This window comes from Plasmodium chabaudi (assembly GCF_900002335.3).
Source record: "Plasmodium chabaudi chabaudi strain AS genome assembly, chromosome: 8".
In the NCBI taxonomy this organism is placed as follows: Eukaryota; Apicomplexa; class Aconoidasida; order Haemosporida; family Plasmodiidae; genus Plasmodium; species Plasmodium chabaudi.
The window spans coordinates 885,601-903,598 of record NC_030108.2 but is presented as its reverse complement, the minus strand read 5'-3'; the positions used below and the strand labels follow the sequence as shown (position 1 = coordinate 903,598).

Below are 17,998 nucleotides of genomic sequence, written 5' to 3'. Positions count from 1 at the left end.
TTATCAGTTTCTACGAGGGTGAAATTGCTTCAAAGAATTTCCTCAACGATCTCTTCATTAAGCTTTTCTTTAAGTCAATTCACAATAGCACGCTAAAGTTGAGAAGAAGTGACAAATAGGCACAAGGGATTTGGAAAAGTACCCATACAATAATATGCATATATATTTATATATTTACTTATTTATAATTATATATCCATGCTATTGCCAAATTCTTCTTCTTTTGTGCCTCTTTAGAGCATACCTTGTTTGGCTTGTTCTCTTTCTTTTTTCAATAATAATAGAGTAAAAAGAAATGCCTATTCTTTTCACATTATTTTATATATCTTTCATTTTTTTTAAAATATCTTATCAATAATTTATTACAATTAAAAATGGTAAAAAATTCATAAGGAAACACTTAACAAAATCTATAAAAATAGGGTTATAAATTTTCAAAAAAAAAAAAAAAAAATAATAATAATATGTAGCATTAAAAAGAGAGCACTAACAATATAGCAGCAATAATAGTTACATATCATCATATACTTAATTATTTATGTAAAAAAAATTAATTCCATTTTATGATAGCATGCGCAATAGAATAAAATATATTTAACATTATATTAATCATTTTTTTTAATAAAATATACAAAAAACAATAAAATGACATATCATTGAGAGTGGCCATAACCATAACAATTATGCCACTATACATACATTTCCTATATCCAGAAAAAAAATGAATTTTAAAAAATATACACTATTAACTTGTGTTTAAATTTTATTTTATATGATTATGTAAGAAAAATTATAAATTAAAAAAAGCTACTAATTATCAGACGTTTCCACATTTCCCAATATGCAGATAAAATCAGTTTCAAGCACAATAGCAAAGTGTGGATCCATGTATGGTTTCACATTTGCTTGACTATATATTTGTGACATGTTTTTATTATTGGAAAAGGGGTGGAATCATATTAAAATAATGATCTGCTAAATGGTAGAGTGAACTAATTAAAATGGCATAAAAAGAAAATCATGTTTAATTTAAAAATAGCGTAGCAAAATAGTTTGTGTTCTTATATTTGAAGAATATATGAAATAAAAAAAACAAACAAGGATAATACAGAAAACAAATTCATTGGGGTTATATGCATATTTTGATAAATACAAAGGTTAAAAAAGGTGTATATTATATAAATGTGCAGTCTAACAATATAAATATTAATTATAAAATTTTCGAAATTTAATATTCTTTAATCCTGAATAAAACAATGTTTTTTGGTTATTATTCCATATATGTATATTAATACATTTTTGTATTTCTTTAATTAACATTTTTTTATTATACCTACATATGTTATCACCACAATTTTTATCATCATTATTTATGGGTAGTGATAAAGATATGGAATTTTGTTTATTTACCAATACAGAAGTTTTTTCAAGGGCTTCCAAATATTTTATATATAAACTAGCAGCATCCTTAAAATCTAAATATATTATTTGCTTAGCAAAATTAAAAAATATACTCGAATTTAATAAAACATCTTTATATTTTAAAAATAGACGTAATATGTTTGTATGCTTATTTTTTTTCAAGCACACTTTTTTATTTTCACTTTTTCTTAATTTCTCAAAATGTGTATCCACAATATTTTGAAGTATGGTCATCCTATAATTAACAAAACTAAGATATGCTTTGGAATAAAACTCATAAAAGGAATAATGATTTATCCAATGTATTTTTGAATTTATATTTTCTACTATAGTATTATATTTTATAAATGAGTTAAATATATTTTTTCTTCGAACTATTGCAATCTTATTTTGTTTAAAATTATTATTAGAAATGTAGGAGACATATAAAAAGTTGTTACAAAATCTGTTTATTCCATTTGGATTGAAAAATGTTAAATTGTTTTTTCTACTATTTTTATGACCATATTCTTTCCTTCCTTTATTATGTCTAATGTTGTAGCTACATTGTTGTTTGCTCTCCTTTCTTTGCCCATTATTGAGATGTGTTTCCTTATTATATAAGTCTAGAAAATATTTATTTTCCAAAAACAATGTCAAATTATTAATATAATCATACTTTTCTCGTGGTAAAATACTACTACAAAAAATTATGTTAAATTCTTCTGCTTTTATTTTATTATATATATGAGTTGTTGCACTATCATTTATTTGATTGCTAATTAGATAAATGTTGTTAATTATTTTTTTCTTTTCATAATTATTTAAAAAGGTAAATTGGGGTATTAAAATATATAAAAAATAGTGGTAGTAAAAATAACAAATCTCACTAGTAGGAAAATGAACGACTATATTTTTTCTCTTGGTCACATTTACATTTCTTTTTCTTTTTAAGAGCAAACTATTTTTGCAATTACTAAATAAATCATATTTAAGGGTTCGCTTTTTAAAAAAACTCTCTTTATTATAAACATATGATATTATATATGAAAATATTTTGCTAAAATAATAATCTCCACCCAAATATTCCTTATAAAACTTTGTCATGCTTAAATCCAAATCTCATTTTTTCCATAAACCGTGTGTATAATATTATGCCTGTACAAATAAGAACTTAATCCATCTTTCTAAATGAATAACAAATTTCTCTTTATTTTTAAGCAAAAAGCGGCACAAAAAATAGGATATAAAATATGATGCAAAATTAAAAGGTATTTACTTTTTATTTCATGTGGTAAAAAATCAAATATTAATAATAAAATTAAATATGTGGCGAGTAAAACGAAAGGGCGGTTGGCAATTAAGCGAAAAAAAAATATGAAGATAACAGAATAGTTTCAGGATTGTAAAACAGTAGTTATAAAAATAATCCTAAAAAGGATTAAATATAAAAAAAACATATTTTAAAAAAAAAACATGTATATATGTTTATTTTTATGTTAAGTAAGCACTTTTAAAATGAATGGATATTTGCATAATTCCATTTTCATAGAAGCCAATTAGATTAATTTTTTATATACTACATTTTTTCCATTTTCGAACATATGGATAATATATAAAATATGATTAAATAGTTATTACTAAATTGATGGAAATCCAAAGGCAAAAACAACCATGTGTTTATTTTTGTGAGTAAGATGAAATACGGTCTCGCTTCCATGAAGCTTACTTTATTCTTCTATTTGTTGTGTGCAAAAAATATAGTTAGCTTGAAACATACAAAATCCAATCTATCATTTTTATATAATGGATGTGATAATACCAATACTGGTATGATTAACACACACAGAAATAAAGCAGCTATACAAAATAAAAATAAACAATCGAAACTTAAAATACTATCATTAAATGAAAAACAAGATGAAGAATTATATTACGAATTAAATCCAGAAAATACGGAAAAGGTTTTGAATTTAATAAGACCCAAACTACAAATAGATAATGGAGATGTGGAGCTAGTAGACATAAAAGGGAATGACTTATACATACGGCTGTTAGGAAATTGTGTTACATGTAGCTCAAATAGTGTAACTATATCACAAGTTATAAAAAAAACTTTAAAAATGTATATTCGAGGCCCTGGAAATAAAGAACCAAATGTAATAATTACAAATTTTGATGAAATTAACGAAGAAAATATTCTAAATTGTTTAAGTGATCTGAAGCCATATTTTGATTTTCTTAGTAAGTCATAAAAAAAATTATTAAATAGATAGAAATATTTTTAAATCGTTCAAAATAAAAGTGAAAAAATATTTTACCATTACTGCTATGCATACACACTTATACATTTGTATTGCCCATTTTTTATATACATATTGTCATTTTATATTTTATTTCTAATTATTTATTCTCAGAAATCGAGGTAGTAATTAAAGAACTAATAAACAACAAAGAAAATATTAATAATAGCGTTATGCTGATGTTTAAAAATATAGAAAACGAGGATAAGGAAGTAAATATACCCCACAATGTTAAAACCGAAATTACTGGAAGATTAAAACAAAGTTTTCCGTCATTGACCGTTAATTTTGAAAATTAAACATATGGCACTTAGACAGTGGCTAGTTCCACCATTTGCCAATTTGGCTATTTTTTTTTTTTTTTAATTTTGCATGAGTAAATTGTACAAATTTAGTTAAAAAAATAAAATAAGAAGATAAAACGTGTACAAAAAAAAATGGCACACCAAACAAGCAAAGCTAAAGTTGGATAGGCTATCCAAAATGACGAAATGACGAAATGGCGAACTGGCGAAATAATAAAGTCGTCGAAAGGTGCAATTATCATTAATAGCATTTTTTGATGTTTGGTGGCATATAGAAGGATGAAACAATAAGAGATATGTAGACAATATATTATATGTATGTAATGAGATACATGAATAGGATAGTTATTTAAATTGTGATATGTTCAGGAGGCCAGTTATGAAATTTAACTCGTTTATGTTTTAAGTGAAGTAAATTTGAATCAAATTTTTTCTCTTTATATAATTCTGTATCTGAATTATTTTCTTTATTATGTTTTGTTTGAAATGTTTCAATAATTTTAATTAACTGTTGTTCTTTTTGTTCATCTTTCAAAAGATCCCAATAACATTTATGTATATTAACAACATTCAAATTAAATTTTTTAAAAATCCGATTTTTTAATGATAATATACCACTAACCAATGGTCTGTTAAATCCTATAGGATGAAAATAATCATATTCAATACATAAATTTAAAGGCTTATAAAAATGGGAAGTAAAAAAACAATGTTGTTCATCTATTGGTCTTCCAACTGATAAATTAATAAAAAAGTTTTTTAATTGTAATTTTTGTATAATATTTTCTACTTCTAATTGCATTTTTTCTGAACCTTGATTTTGAGATGTAATAAGTATATTATCTAGCCATTTTAGATGCAGATATTCTTGTATAAAATATGGAATGCTTTGTTTTATTTCAGATTCATTTATCGGTTTTTCAACATCACAACAATATAAAGTTATATAAAGAAAATATTGAACCCATCCAGTTTCTGAAATATTCTCTTTTGTTAAACCGTTACATGCATTTCTCAATATTTCAGGTAAAAAACTCATACCATTTTTAGGAAATTCATATAAATTATTTATTATTATTACATATCCTAACAAAGCCCAACAAAAATTAGTAGTATCATTTAAGGCTTCGTTTTTTCGTTCATATATATTTTCTAAAATTTTTATAATTGTATTATAATTTCTCGATAAATGATTTTCAGAACCAAATTGAATATCTTTATTTATTAAACCTAAGTAAGATAAAGAAAAACTTATCATACATAAAGTAGGTATTCTATATCTATCAATATTTTTTTCTATTATTTCTAAAATAGATGGAAGTAAAAAATAACATCGATAATCTAGACAACACATAGCATATAATAGTCTTGGGCAGTGCCTCTCTTTTATATATTCTTTTCCTTCGACTAGATCATATATTAAATATTTGAATAATTTAAGCTCATGTATGGCTTGTTTATCTTTTGTGCTCCAAAAAGAGTTGAACCCAAAGACATTTGCAAGTTGGCAAAAACATCGAACTATCCAATTGTAGTTTGGGTAATCCTCTCTCTCAATGTAGTCTTTATACAATCTGCATTCATGATTCAATTTAAAAAAAGTTAAAAATATTTAAAGCGGCCATTAAAGGTGCAAAGCAGTATGAAATAGGACCCATTCTTACAAGCAAAATAAATATGACATACAAATAAAATAAATTTATTACCGCAATATGGATCTTGGGTTCGAATAACACTTATCTAATTTCTGAAAATAGGAGGATAAGAAATTTTCTGGAGGAACAAAATCAAAGAGATCAACTTTTTTTCTTTTATGGTCTTCATAATATTCTTTTGTTAAAAAGCTGTTTTTTACTATGGACTCAGTTGCTATATGTTTCTTTGATAAATGAAATATCCTATGCCGCCTTTTGATATTCCTCGCCAATTGTATGCTCATGTTGTTATAATTTATTTATAATATATTCATATAAATTATTATATTACACCAGATATAGAATATGAAATGGTAAACAAAAAAAAAACAAGTTATAAACGTGAACTTATTGGTGTGCCTACATATAGTCATACACAAACTATGATATCTTATCGATATCAATGCATGCACACGTAAATTTGGATTTTCTATTTAACCTAAACATACTAAAAAAAAAGGATGGAATGAAATTTCTTCATATTCTATAATTTCAAACGTTCAATTTGGGTTTAATAAAAAATATAATTTTTTTACAATCTTTTTATTTATTTCATCAAAATGTTCATATTATAATATTAATAATATTTTTGTCAAATTATTTTTTTTTTTCTTCATATTTTACTTTTAAATGAAGATATAAAATGTTGAGAAATTTTTTTTTCCATGTAGGTAATTTTTTCCGGTGTTTTGCCGAATAAAATAAGCGAATTATTCCGAGGAGAAAAACGAAAAAAAATTTTGACTCGTTTGTGGTGGCACTATACAAATATATTCTTTCTGCTCGATATTTTTAAAATTTTCAACATTTTCAACGTTTTCAACGTTTTCAACATTTTCAGCATTTTTAAATATTTTTAAAATTTATTTTGAGGGCAGGAATTAATTTGTTTGTCGACGATTTGTGATACAATCTTTGTATTTTTTGCAATTATTTATTTGAAGAATATTTTAAAATTGTTTATACATATTCTTGCATATTATTACTGCTACTAATTAAATAGCGAATTTTCCTTTAAAAAAGAAAACAGAATGGTGGTCATTTGATATAGTTAAATATTTTGCCATTCATTTTGTTTACCTTAATTATTTTATGGGAATAGCTTTTATCAACTTGGTTGTTATGCATTCCCCTAACCTGTTTGTTTAACAAACTCTTTAAAGCATAGATATTACATAGTATGTACATGTTTTCGTCATGTTTTTTTTTATTTTTTATCAAATTTTTTATTAACGAAGCTTATCATTATAATATTTGAGAAGTTTGTTTTTTTGCATATCGTTAAACAAAATGGATGACATGACTTTTAATAACATGCAGGTGGAACCCACCAAAGCATATTTACTAGAGACATTAAAAGAATTTAAAAACTCAGTAAGAAGTAATAGCGTTATAAATAATATCCAATACTATATAGGAATATTATCAAATATAAATTTAAAACATGTTCATAATGAAAATTTCCAACTAATATATATTATCTTGAAATATATTTCAGAAAATAAAGTAAATATTGAAGTTATAATTTTAGATAGAATTTTATGTCATTTAAATTTGAAAAACATATTAAAAAAAAATAATAATATCAAATTGAAATATATAAATAATATATTATCCGTGATTAATAAATATGAGCATGTACATATCAACCCAATTACTTTATTCAACTGTTTCTATGAATCAGTAATTATATTGGTCGAAGCTTTTGCTGATAACAAAATGTATGCTGACAACCGGAAACCACGTTACACCTTGGATGGTGAAGCCAATCAGGAGGACAGCCAATCGGAGGAGGACGACGATGAGGAAGCGAAAGAGGAAGATGAAGACAGCGAAATGGAAGACGATGTAGAAGACGAGACGGAAGATGACGAGAGCGATGAGATGGAGGGAAAGCGAAAGAGATCTGCCATCCGCCACAACGACATAGGGTCAATAGAATTTTCAAAAGAAATGTCATTTAGTAAAAAAAGAAAAGTTGAAAATGAGAAAGGATACGAAATAAATGAGAATATACCATATGAATTAAGCAATATTAAAAAAATATATGAATATATTGCTTATGTTAATAATATTTCTAGTTTATATTTAAAAAATTCCAAATCAGCAACCACCGATATAAAACTATACGCATTTTATAATAATTTATTTGGGTTGTATAGTTATATATATGACTATATGCAATATATAGAGGAGGCGGGATATATGAAAATGAAATATAATAATAAACACCTGTGTAGCCATATTATTAACAATTTATGTATATTAAAAAATAATATTAAAAAAATAATTATTATAAACTTTGAAAATATAAATTATGTTTATTTTAAAGCTCGGCGTCTAGAATATAAAAAACAAAAATATAAACTAAATATAAATTATAATTATTTTAATTTTGGGGAGAATGAAAAAATATTTGAAGTTATTTATTTAATAATAAACAGAATATCAAATGACAAACCTTGTTTTTTTTATGATAGGGAAAATAACAAATTAAATTGTCCACCAAATGTAAATAAAAATAAAAAAGAAAAAATCAAATATTTTTTTGAAAATGATTATGAATTAAATCAAAAACATAAATTTTATAATATTGCAAAAATTAAAGGATGTATAAAACTTTTAATTTCGATAATTAAATATCTTATTACAAAGGTAGACACTTCACATTCTTCGGAAATCCACCAATTTTTATTATTGTTTATTTTGATTCCACATTTTCAATTGAATATATATACTACTGATGTTGTTAAGACTGCTTATTCTAAATTGTTTAACATCGACAAGTCAAAGCTAAATGATGAAGGAAGCAATACAACCTCTCCTGCAATATCACCTAATAAAAACAAAAAAAATCAGGACGAAAATCAAGACGAAAATCAAGACGAAAATCAGCAACAAAATGATGACACTACATTGAAAAGCCAACTGAATAAACAACCTGAAATAAAAAAGGAAGAAGAATATTTTGAACGTATAAATTTAAAGATTCCTAAATCATACTACGATTTTGATAGTACAATTTATTATATTTCAGATAAGGAAGTATATAGTAATATTATAATTATTATAGAATACTCAAAAATTATATTTAAATATTTATACTATTTAAATAAAAAAGCAGAAACACGAAAAAACACTTATTTGTCTTTTAATTTATCATATTTTATAAAATATATTTTTGAATGTGCAGCAAGTAGTTTGATGGATATAAATAAAATTACTGGCATTGGGGCTCTTCGAGAAACTGATCCCAAAAATCCAAACGATCAAGACGACACAAAATTTAATAAAAAATATGAAAAAACATATATAAAGGGAAAACCATATGTAATATTTTACGATAAAAATATGAAGAAAGTATTTTCTACTTGCACATCCTGTATAAATAAATATTATAAAACTGATGAAAAAAAAATTGATAATAATACTCCTAACGATGCAGTAGCTAAAATCTTTACACTAAAATTAAGAGAGACAAATAAAATAAAAAAAAAAAATATAATATATTTAAATTATTTAGTTTATTTATGCCAAACTAATTTATTAAATATGATATATACTAATATTAAAACACATAAGATTGTATTTTTTTCGCTTTTTTCATTTATTAATCAGATTAATACAACCACCAAATATTCAAATATAAATAAATATAATACAATAGAAAAGGCTATAACTATTAATAAACAAAAATATGGTCCCGATGTTGTTTATCATTTTAATGATTGTATTATTAAAAATATTTTAAATATATATATTAATGTTTTTAGTCTTGAAGAATTTTTTAAATTTGTCTACATTTATTCAGGTTCAAATTTTAATAATAAAAAACCGAAACCAAGAACAATAATTTTCTTGTTAAATTCTATATTTTTAAGTGTCATAAAAAATAATATGAATAAATTAATAGATCAGTCAGTTGATTTATTTGACTATTTTATCGAAATATATAAATCTTATATAAAGGGGTTTAATAAACTATTGGATCAAATCATTTCTTTAATAAAAAGTAGTAGTATAACTTCAAATAATACTATTTCTCAAGTACATAATTCCACACAAGATATTAACACCATTGAAGGAGATGATGCTGGATCTCTAAAAAAATATGAATCGATGTATCAATCAATTCTTATTAATATTGAAACAATGGAATACATTATTTGTTGTTATATGAAATCAATAAATAAAGGAAATATAACTGATATCTTTTTAAATTTTATTGAAAAAATGTTAGTTTTATATTTTAAAAAAAAAAATAATATAATAATTTTTTATGACCAAATCAAGGGAAATTTAATTGACAAATATGTATATAATTATGAGTATAGTATATATATCTACCTATTTTTTTTATATAATATATCTAGATTAACAACATTTGCATTGTTAAATACTAAAACAAAGGATATTAAAAAATTACAAGAAAATGAAAATATGAAAAATAAATTATGCGCAATCATGTCTTTATTACAAAATTGTTTTACTAATATTGAACCCATTTATGACCAATCAAGTAAAGAAGGAAATATTCGAAGATTTTTCGATATATTGCACCTCGTTCTTGAAACCCTCCTTTTTTACATACACCTCGCTGAGTTTGGATTGTTAGGTATAGCAAATAGGGCCCACTCTCTCAAAAATTTCATAACCTTTTTCGTGTTAGCATTTTTGTGCGTTTGCCCACGTGCTTGTTTTTTACATTTTTTACGTTTTTTGCATTGTTTGCATTTTTTCCAACTTTTCCAACGTTTCCAATTTTCCATTTTTACGTTTGCTACCCTTGCAGATAAGAGCAGCCTCCTGGGGAACCTCACGATGATCACAAACATTTTAAAAAAGAACGCACTAAAAGATTATAAATACACAATTAAGGAACGAATATGCAATAATATTTGCTGTTTTTTTATTTATAACTATCCATATTTATGTAAAATATATGGAGATGACAAAGATTTTGAAGACCTATACATAAATTTTATTCGAATATTGTATATCGATATAAATATAATAAAAACATCTTATAGTTATAAAATGTTTATATATTTTATTAATGTTATTGAAGAAAATGAAAAATTATATAAATTATTTTCCGAACTATTTATCCTGCATGCTATTTTAATTATAAAAAATTGTAACTCCAGTTATAATTTTAATAGTGTTGTAGATGTAGAACAAAATAATATTAATGAACCCAATTATATGTATTATGCAAAGATGTTAATAAAAATAAATGAACAATTTATTCATCAAAATGATTGGTATGGACAATTTAATTTGAAAAAAAAAATAATATTAGCTATAAATAACAACTTAGGAAGCACAGAAAATGATAGTGGAAATTATACAGAATATAATAGTTACAGCAATTTTAAAAATCAAATGATGACCATATTACATAATAATATAAAAAATGATATTCAAGTAGAAGTAAAAATGTGCTATGATCTGTTTAAAGGAAAAAATGTAAATAAATCTATAGATCAAAAAAGTATAATTTTTTTAACTGGTATATTTACAGCTTTTAATAATATACAAGGAATGGAAAGAAATTTATATACACTATTATCAACAATATTAGAAAATTATAATTATTATAATATTTATTATGAACAGATTTTATTAAATATATTAAATTGTTTTATAAAACATTTTTACACAATAACATCCAAAGACCAAAGTCAATTGGCAATTCCTATTTTTATAAAATTATCTTTTTATCTATTTAAAATTGAAAAAAAACGAATTGTAGAGAATAAAAATAATAGCTCCCGAAATAATAATTTACTAGCTATTAAATTGTTTTTTCATATATTTTTTATTTTTATAAATATAGCGAAAAATCCAAAGAAAGATTTAAACGATGAGGAAGACAAGGTTGGAAAAACTGATGAAACATCTGAAATGATTGTGTCTCATAACTCTGTTGATGAGCCAAAAAATGATGAAGATCTAACAGATAAGCAAAAATATATTCAAATGCGATATATAAAAAATGAAAAAATAAAAGCTTGTTATATTTTTTTTATTAAATATTTTATATTAATATATGATAAAATTAATAAGGAAGATGGCGAAAATGAATTATCAAAGATTAATGATGAAGAAATTTCCTACTTAACGGAATCCATGTTTGAATATACTTATAAAGAGAAAACAGAAGATAATCAAATGCTTAGTAATGATCAAATGCTTAGTAATGATCAAATGCCGAAACTAGATGAAATGATAATTAAATTAAAAACATTTATCATAACATTACTAAGTGATAATAGAAAGGAAACGATCAAATTGAATGAATTTTTTTTAGAACTTATTGAATTTATATTTTTATCATTTATTATAGATGAAATTACAGCGAAAGTTAATTCTAATTTAATGATCCGTGATGTTGTTGATATGTTTAAAACCTTTGATCTAAACGAATTGTTTTGTTCTGTTCAACCAGAATATAAAACGTTTGTCACTACAGTCTTTATAATTAATTGGCGTGTATTTAAAAATGATGAAGTAAAGGAGAAAGATGATGAAAGTGTAATAAATGAGAAAAAAGCACAAACTTCAAAATATGAAAGGAATTGCTTTATTAATATGCCTAATTTAATAAAATTTTTTAAACTATTATTATCACACAATTTAAATAACACTATTTATAATTTTAAGGATGAACAAAATAAAAAAGAATGTATACTTATGTATGACTTTTTATTTAGCTATAATAAAATATTAATAGAATGTCAAGAAATAAATTCAGTTCGTATATGCTTAAAATTTAGTGATGTGGTTAAAGTGATTTTTAATTCTATGTATTTTACAATTGAAGATGCTAAAAGTATATTAGAATATATTTATCAGGAAATTAACGATCTTTATACAAAAGAAAAAGACATTAAAAATTTTCTATATTTTTCAAATATACATATAATAACATTAATATTTATTAATTCCAACAATCAGCACTTTTTATTAAATGATGTATCTATTGAAAAAGGAACAAACCTTATTATGGATTTTATAAATATTTATTTTTGTTTCATAAAATATATAAATAAAATACTTGATTGTGAACATGTTGCTCAGAACACTCAGATTTATTTTCTACTATGTCATCTTATTTATAAGTTGTCACAACTTTTTGTTTTTTTTTTCATTAAAATAAAAGAAGCCTCAAAAAGTAAGGAATAATTATTACGTACTTTCAATTTATTTATATCCAAAATGTATATATCCTAATTAATGTACTATCTTATTTATTATATTTTACTAAAATATAATTATATTCCTTTATTTTTTCAGAAAATAAATATTCCTCCTTATTTGTATTTGTAAGCAATTATTGTAGCCTTGTTATAAGAGCATTGGATTTAATGTAAGAACAAAATAAAAATCCATTTTATCAGTGTAATTCTTTTTTTTAGACTATTGTGTGTGCAAATATAAATAATGAAATTTGCTTATATAATTTATTTTTTTTTTTATTGTTGCAGAAAAAAGCAAATATTAAAAATCGGTGATAAAGAAAATGATAAATTGGAAAACGTTTTTATGACACATTTTTATATTATAAATAATTCCCATATATTTGAAAAAAACCAGTTTTACTTATACCTAATTAGCCACCAACTTTTTGCAATACTATATGAATTTTTTCATACGCGTAAGCAGAAAATAAAAATGGATATATGCACATTTTATTTCACCCCGAAAAATATATGATACATATTTAAATTCAAATTTACACACCTAATTTGTTTCTTTATATTTTTAGGCATAACCGAGAAAACACAAAATCAATATAAAACAATCGTTGAAATAGTAAAGAAAAGTGGATATGCTATAAACTTTTTTTGCTCCTACATAGACTCAATTCTATATCTTGATAGCAGGTTTGTTAATACATAATTTATGAACATGTGTGCAAATAATGCATGACGAAAAAATTGGAATGATCTGTGTGCATTTTCAGCAGCCAACAATTGAAAATAATAAAATTATTTTTATTTATTATTTCCTTCATTTTAGGGTAAACAACTTGATACTTCGAAATGCTGATCAGTTCGCTCAATTGTTGAAAAAAAATAAAGAAATAATAGACTTATCAAAAATTGTCTATCCCATATTAATTAAAATTATAGACATTTATGATATATATGTTATAAAAAATGCAATGGATGAAGAAATATATAACGAAAAAAAAACTCTTAAAAATATATTCAATGTTATTTTCTCATTGCTTGACGAAGCCTCCATTCAATTATGTTATTCATGCTTGAATGAACACAAAAAAAAACTTTTTGATTTTCTTTCTCGTTAATCCAATTTCTTTAATAGTAAAATACTACCTGACCTGTTCATAAAAAAAATGTTCATAATAATATATTATTATGAACGTACATAATATTATATGTATTTCGCATTTGTTTTGTCTTTTTTAGACGTTTCCTTTTTTCTTTTACTATTTTAATTTATTATTTTTGTCATTTTTCTTTTTTTATTTATTTTAATATTACTGAATAAATATCCAGGGAATGTGCTGAGATTTTCCATCACTCTACAAAAAAAATCAAAGTGCAATTCCAAATAAAAAACTATATTAAATAAATTTATGAATTATACAAGCATAATAGACAATAATGAGAATTGTCAATTTTCATGTGTTTATACAAAACATATTCATAGCTTAATAAATAAAATACATGACAAATAATTATATATTTTTTATTCATACAATATATGTAACGTCTTCGAGTAATATATTTATTAAGCCATCAAAAAAAACAATATTTCCAATTGCTATATCAAAGTAAGCTTTGTTATGTTTTCCATTTTTTATATAAATCTCAATTCTAGATCTTTTATTGTATAGCTTGGAAACTTCTTTATGTAAAATATTATTGCTTTTAATTTTTCCTATTAAAAGGTTTAATATTAATTAAAAATGATCAGTAAAAATGTCAACTGATTTTAAAAATTAAAATGAAAAAGATAAGTTACCTGTGTATTTTTTAACAAACTCAATAATCCTATATTGAGTTAGCTTTTTCTTTATATTTACTTCCCTTAAAATGTCTAAACAAAAGAAATATACAATCAGTGTGTGTGAAAATGTTCATACATAAGAATGTGTATATGTAGAGTTATGTAGGTATACTTTGTTTCTTGGTATATTTTTGGAAGTCATTCTTTGAAGGGCATATATCAGTGTTGTTGGTTTTGGGTTGAATACAGTAAGGTAAATAATATTTAACATAATTTATATTGCTTAATTTATTATAATTATATTTTGTATGTAATATAATATTAGTTTGATTACGTATTAATTCATCTTCATATTTATTTAAGTTTTTTTTTCTTCGTTGTGAATTTAATATTTCATTATTGATGTCACATAAAAGATCTTTCTTTTCATCAAATTTGTTGGATAATTGTTCTAAAACATAGTTCATACTAAAACTTTCGCTAAACAAATTTATTTTTTCGATCTGTATATGGTTATCATTTTTCTTATCCCAATTCACTGACCCCTGACTCATTTTTTCATCATCATTTTGTTATCGCATAATTTGTTGCCGCATAATTTAATGCCACGTAATTTATATATTTATTTTATTCCCTATTAAGGGCTTGTGGAATGGTACAAAAAATTGCATAAATAGTAAAACGTGTAGAGCTTGTAAAATAATATCAAATAAATTAATTACGTAAAAATATATATACACACGAGAATGCTAAAAGAATTATAAATAATAAGCAAACGGTCGATTAAAATAAAAATTATTATCATAAAAAACTATTATTTTTGGGTAATATCGCAAAGAAAAAATAATAATTTTTATATATATTTTACAAAAAAACAGTATAGCCCTATAAATTTAATATTTTTGGTATATCCATAGAAAATTATTTTAATACATACAAGGGGTATAAAATAAGCAGTTGTATTATTCCTAACTTATTTTTCTACACTGGTCTTTGTGTAATACAAAATAAATGAAAACCAATTTTTAGAAATATTAAAAAATTGTGCCTACCCAATATTATGCTTAAATGGTTGTATTTTTTTTTATGGTAAAAAATGTGTTAATATAAAATTGGCACACCTAAATATATGTGACATTTTTTACACCTATAAGAAATTGGAAAAAGCAAAAACCCACATATCCATTATTTATTTCGTTATTTTTTATTTTCAATTGTGAAGGAGTATAATATGTAAGCATGGTTCACCACGAATTGTATTTTACTTAAGCATGCTTACTTTTCTATATGAACAGATGTCATTACAGTTTGAAAATTATGCACATATTTTATATCCATTGACATTCATGTTTAGTAAAAGTATAGAGATTTACAAAATATGATAAGCCCATATATTTATTTGGTACAATTTTTATGATATATCAATGTATAACATATTTTGATTGAACTGGAAAAATAATGATAATACATATTTGCCCTAAACTTAATTAACTTCTTTTTCTCTCTCATATTAAACATAAATATTAGCTAAAAGGTTGAGAAATAAACACAAGGTTACTTATTTAGTTTTTATATAAACAAATCTGTATTCATTGCAAATTCAAATTTGTTTTATATACCCATACAAGCTTTATGGGATGTAGAAAAATACACTACACATAGTAAAGAAATAAAAAACGTAATACTTTAAGTACAATAGGTAAAAAATTTTATAGAGAGAAAAAAAAAAGATAGACCTAACTATTTTATTATCAATAATATATATATTTTCTTTGTAAAAGTACAATTTTTTTTTCGGAGAAATAAGTATAGTAATATATATACCTATTTGGTATGTACATACATAATATATACATATAATTTATTTATACAACCCTACATAAATTTTATGTACAATTTTAATTTGTTTCGAAAAAAAAAAACATATATTTTTTATTTAGTCTATATATATGTATACACAATCAATGGATAAGAAAATTATCATATGTTATCAAAATATTTTATAACCCAAAGCAAACTATTATTATCAATTCTATCGATTTATTTTAAATAACCTTATATAGAAAAATATCAGTTATATATATTTTTTCTTTATAAATATAATATTGTAAAAAAAAAAAATGGCTAACATAGCTAAAGAACTTCTCAAAAAACAATTTATAGGTATGAATATTATGCTTATAAATACTTCCATTATTTTGTATAAAATTTTTTGCACATATATAAATCTATGCATATATGAAAGTTGTGCATATTTTTAAAACAAATCACATGTACATACATATATATATCCAATTTTTTATATGACAAAACTTTTGTATAATCTCAGAACTTTCAAGAGACCATAATGTTGGGTTTTCAGTTGGACTTGTAGATGATTCTAATTTTTTTGAATGGAATGTATGTTTTGAAGGCCCCAAAAATACTTTATATGAAGGTTAAAAAAAATGGATATCCTTTATGTCTACTCTTTCATTTCATCATATACTAATTTATATTAGTGTGCAAATAGTAAATCATAAATTGGTTTTAAAACGAGATGCATATGCATTATTACATATGCTTGTTTTTCTCTTTTCATTTGATAGGGGGAATATATAATGCCACTTTGTCCTTCCCTTCAAATTTTCCAAATCAACCACCTCAAATGAAATTCAACCAAGAAATGTGGCATCCAAATGGTTAGCTAAAAAAAAATTATTATTTTTACAAATTTGTTTTATCTAACTAATGTAGCTATTACTTTTGTTTTAAATAGTATACCCTGATGGACGAGTTTGCATAAGCATATTGCATCCCCCAGGTATGCCCATAAAATATGATAAAACTTAATAAGTATATAAATGGGACTAAAAATTGTTAGATATGTAGAAGCGCATGAACCGTTTCCAACTTCTCAACCTGTGTTATGCATAAATGTGTGCTCTTTATTTATGAACGCACTTAACCTTTTAATAAACTTTCAGGTATTGACATTTATAATGAACAAGAAAAACCAGAAGAAAGGTGGAGACCAATCTGGTCTGTTGAAGGAATTTTAGTTAGTGTGATTTCCATGTTAAACGAACCCAATTTAGAATCACCTGCCAATGTAGATGCAGCGGTATGCTTTCAAAAATGTCAACGAAATATGAGTGAACTTTTGTGCATCCATTTATTCGATATGTATATATATATGTGGACACCTACTTATCATTTTCGAATTCGTTGTCATTGCTTAGGTACAAATAAAAAACAATCTTAACGAGTACAAAAAAAAAGTTAGGGCATTGGCAAGAATGTGCTAACAAAAAAAAGACAAAGCTGTCAAATT

The 17,998-nt window shown here is 23.5% G+C and overlaps 6 protein-coding genes across 6 annotated transcripts; 3 read left to right on the top strand and 3 right to left on the bottom strand.

Moving 5' to 3' along the window:
* Window positions 1-1,206: 1,206 nt before the first annotated feature.
* PCHAS_0822700 (conserved Plasmodium protein, unknown function) lies at window positions 1,207-2,508 on the bottom strand (the record flags this gene model as incomplete). The annotated part of the gene is made up of 1 exon (XM_737509.1): window positions 1,207-2,508. The coding sequence occupies one exon, from the start codon at window positions 2,506-2,508 to the stop codon at window positions 1,207-1,209; it is 1,302 nt and encodes a 433-aa protein (XP_742602.1).
* Window positions 2,509-3,098: 590 nt separating this feature from the next.
* PCHAS_0822600 (NifU-like scaffold protein, putative) lies at window positions 3,099-4,003 on the top strand (the record flags this gene model as incomplete). The annotated part of the gene is made up of 2 exons (XM_735918.2): window positions 3,099-3,645; window positions 3,819-4,003. 2 exons carry the CDS (start codon window positions 3,099-3,101, stop codon window positions 4,001-4,003), a joined length of 732 nt encoding a protein of 243 aa, XP_741011.2.
* Window positions 4,004-4,358: 355 nt separating this feature from the next.
* Window positions 4,359-5,948, bottom strand: PCHAS_0822500 (conserved protein, unknown function; the record flags this gene model as incomplete). The annotated part of the gene is made up of 2 exons (XM_733951.2): window positions 4,359-5,583; window positions 5,716-5,948. The coding sequence occupies 2 exons, from the start codon at window positions 5,946-5,948 to the stop codon at window positions 4,359-4,361; spliced, it is 1,458 nt and encodes a 485-aa protein (XP_739044.2).
* Window positions 5,949-6,993: 1,045 nt separating this feature from the next.
* On the top strand, window positions 6,994-14,020 carry PCHAS_0822400 (conserved Plasmodium protein, unknown function; the record flags this gene model as incomplete). The annotated part of the gene is made up of 6 exons (XM_016797903.1): window positions 6,994-10,318; window positions 10,496-12,880; window positions 13,003-13,075; window positions 13,194-13,363; window positions 13,475-13,592; window positions 13,729-14,020. The coding sequence occupies 6 exons, from the start codon at window positions 6,994-6,996 to the stop codon at window positions 14,018-14,020; spliced, it is 6,363 nt and encodes a 2,120-aa protein (XP_016653808.1).
* PCHAS_0822300 (conserved Plasmodium protein, unknown function) lies at window positions 14,017-15,239 on the bottom strand (the record flags this gene model as incomplete). Its single annotated transcript, XM_016797902.1, has 5 exons — window positions 14,017-14,053; window positions 14,217-14,257; window positions 14,435-14,616; window positions 14,701-14,775; window positions 14,858-15,239. 5 exons carry the CDS (start codon window positions 15,237-15,239, stop codon window positions 14,017-14,019), a joined length of 717 nt encoding a protein of 238 aa, XP_016653807.1.
* Window positions 15,240-16,805: 1,566 nt separating this feature from the next.
* On the top strand, window positions 16,806-17,972 carry PCHAS_0822200 (ubiquitin-conjugating enzyme E2, putative; the record flags this gene model as incomplete). Its single annotated transcript, XM_016797901.1, has 6 exons — window positions 16,806-16,848; window positions 17,015-17,122; window positions 17,274-17,366; window positions 17,444-17,488; window positions 17,652-17,788; window positions 17,907-17,972. The coding sequence occupies 6 exons, from the start codon at window positions 16,806-16,808 to the stop codon at window positions 17,970-17,972; spliced, it is 492 nt and encodes a 163-aa protein (XP_016653806.1).
* Between the last annotated feature and the right edge of the window lie 26 nt (window positions 17,973-17,998).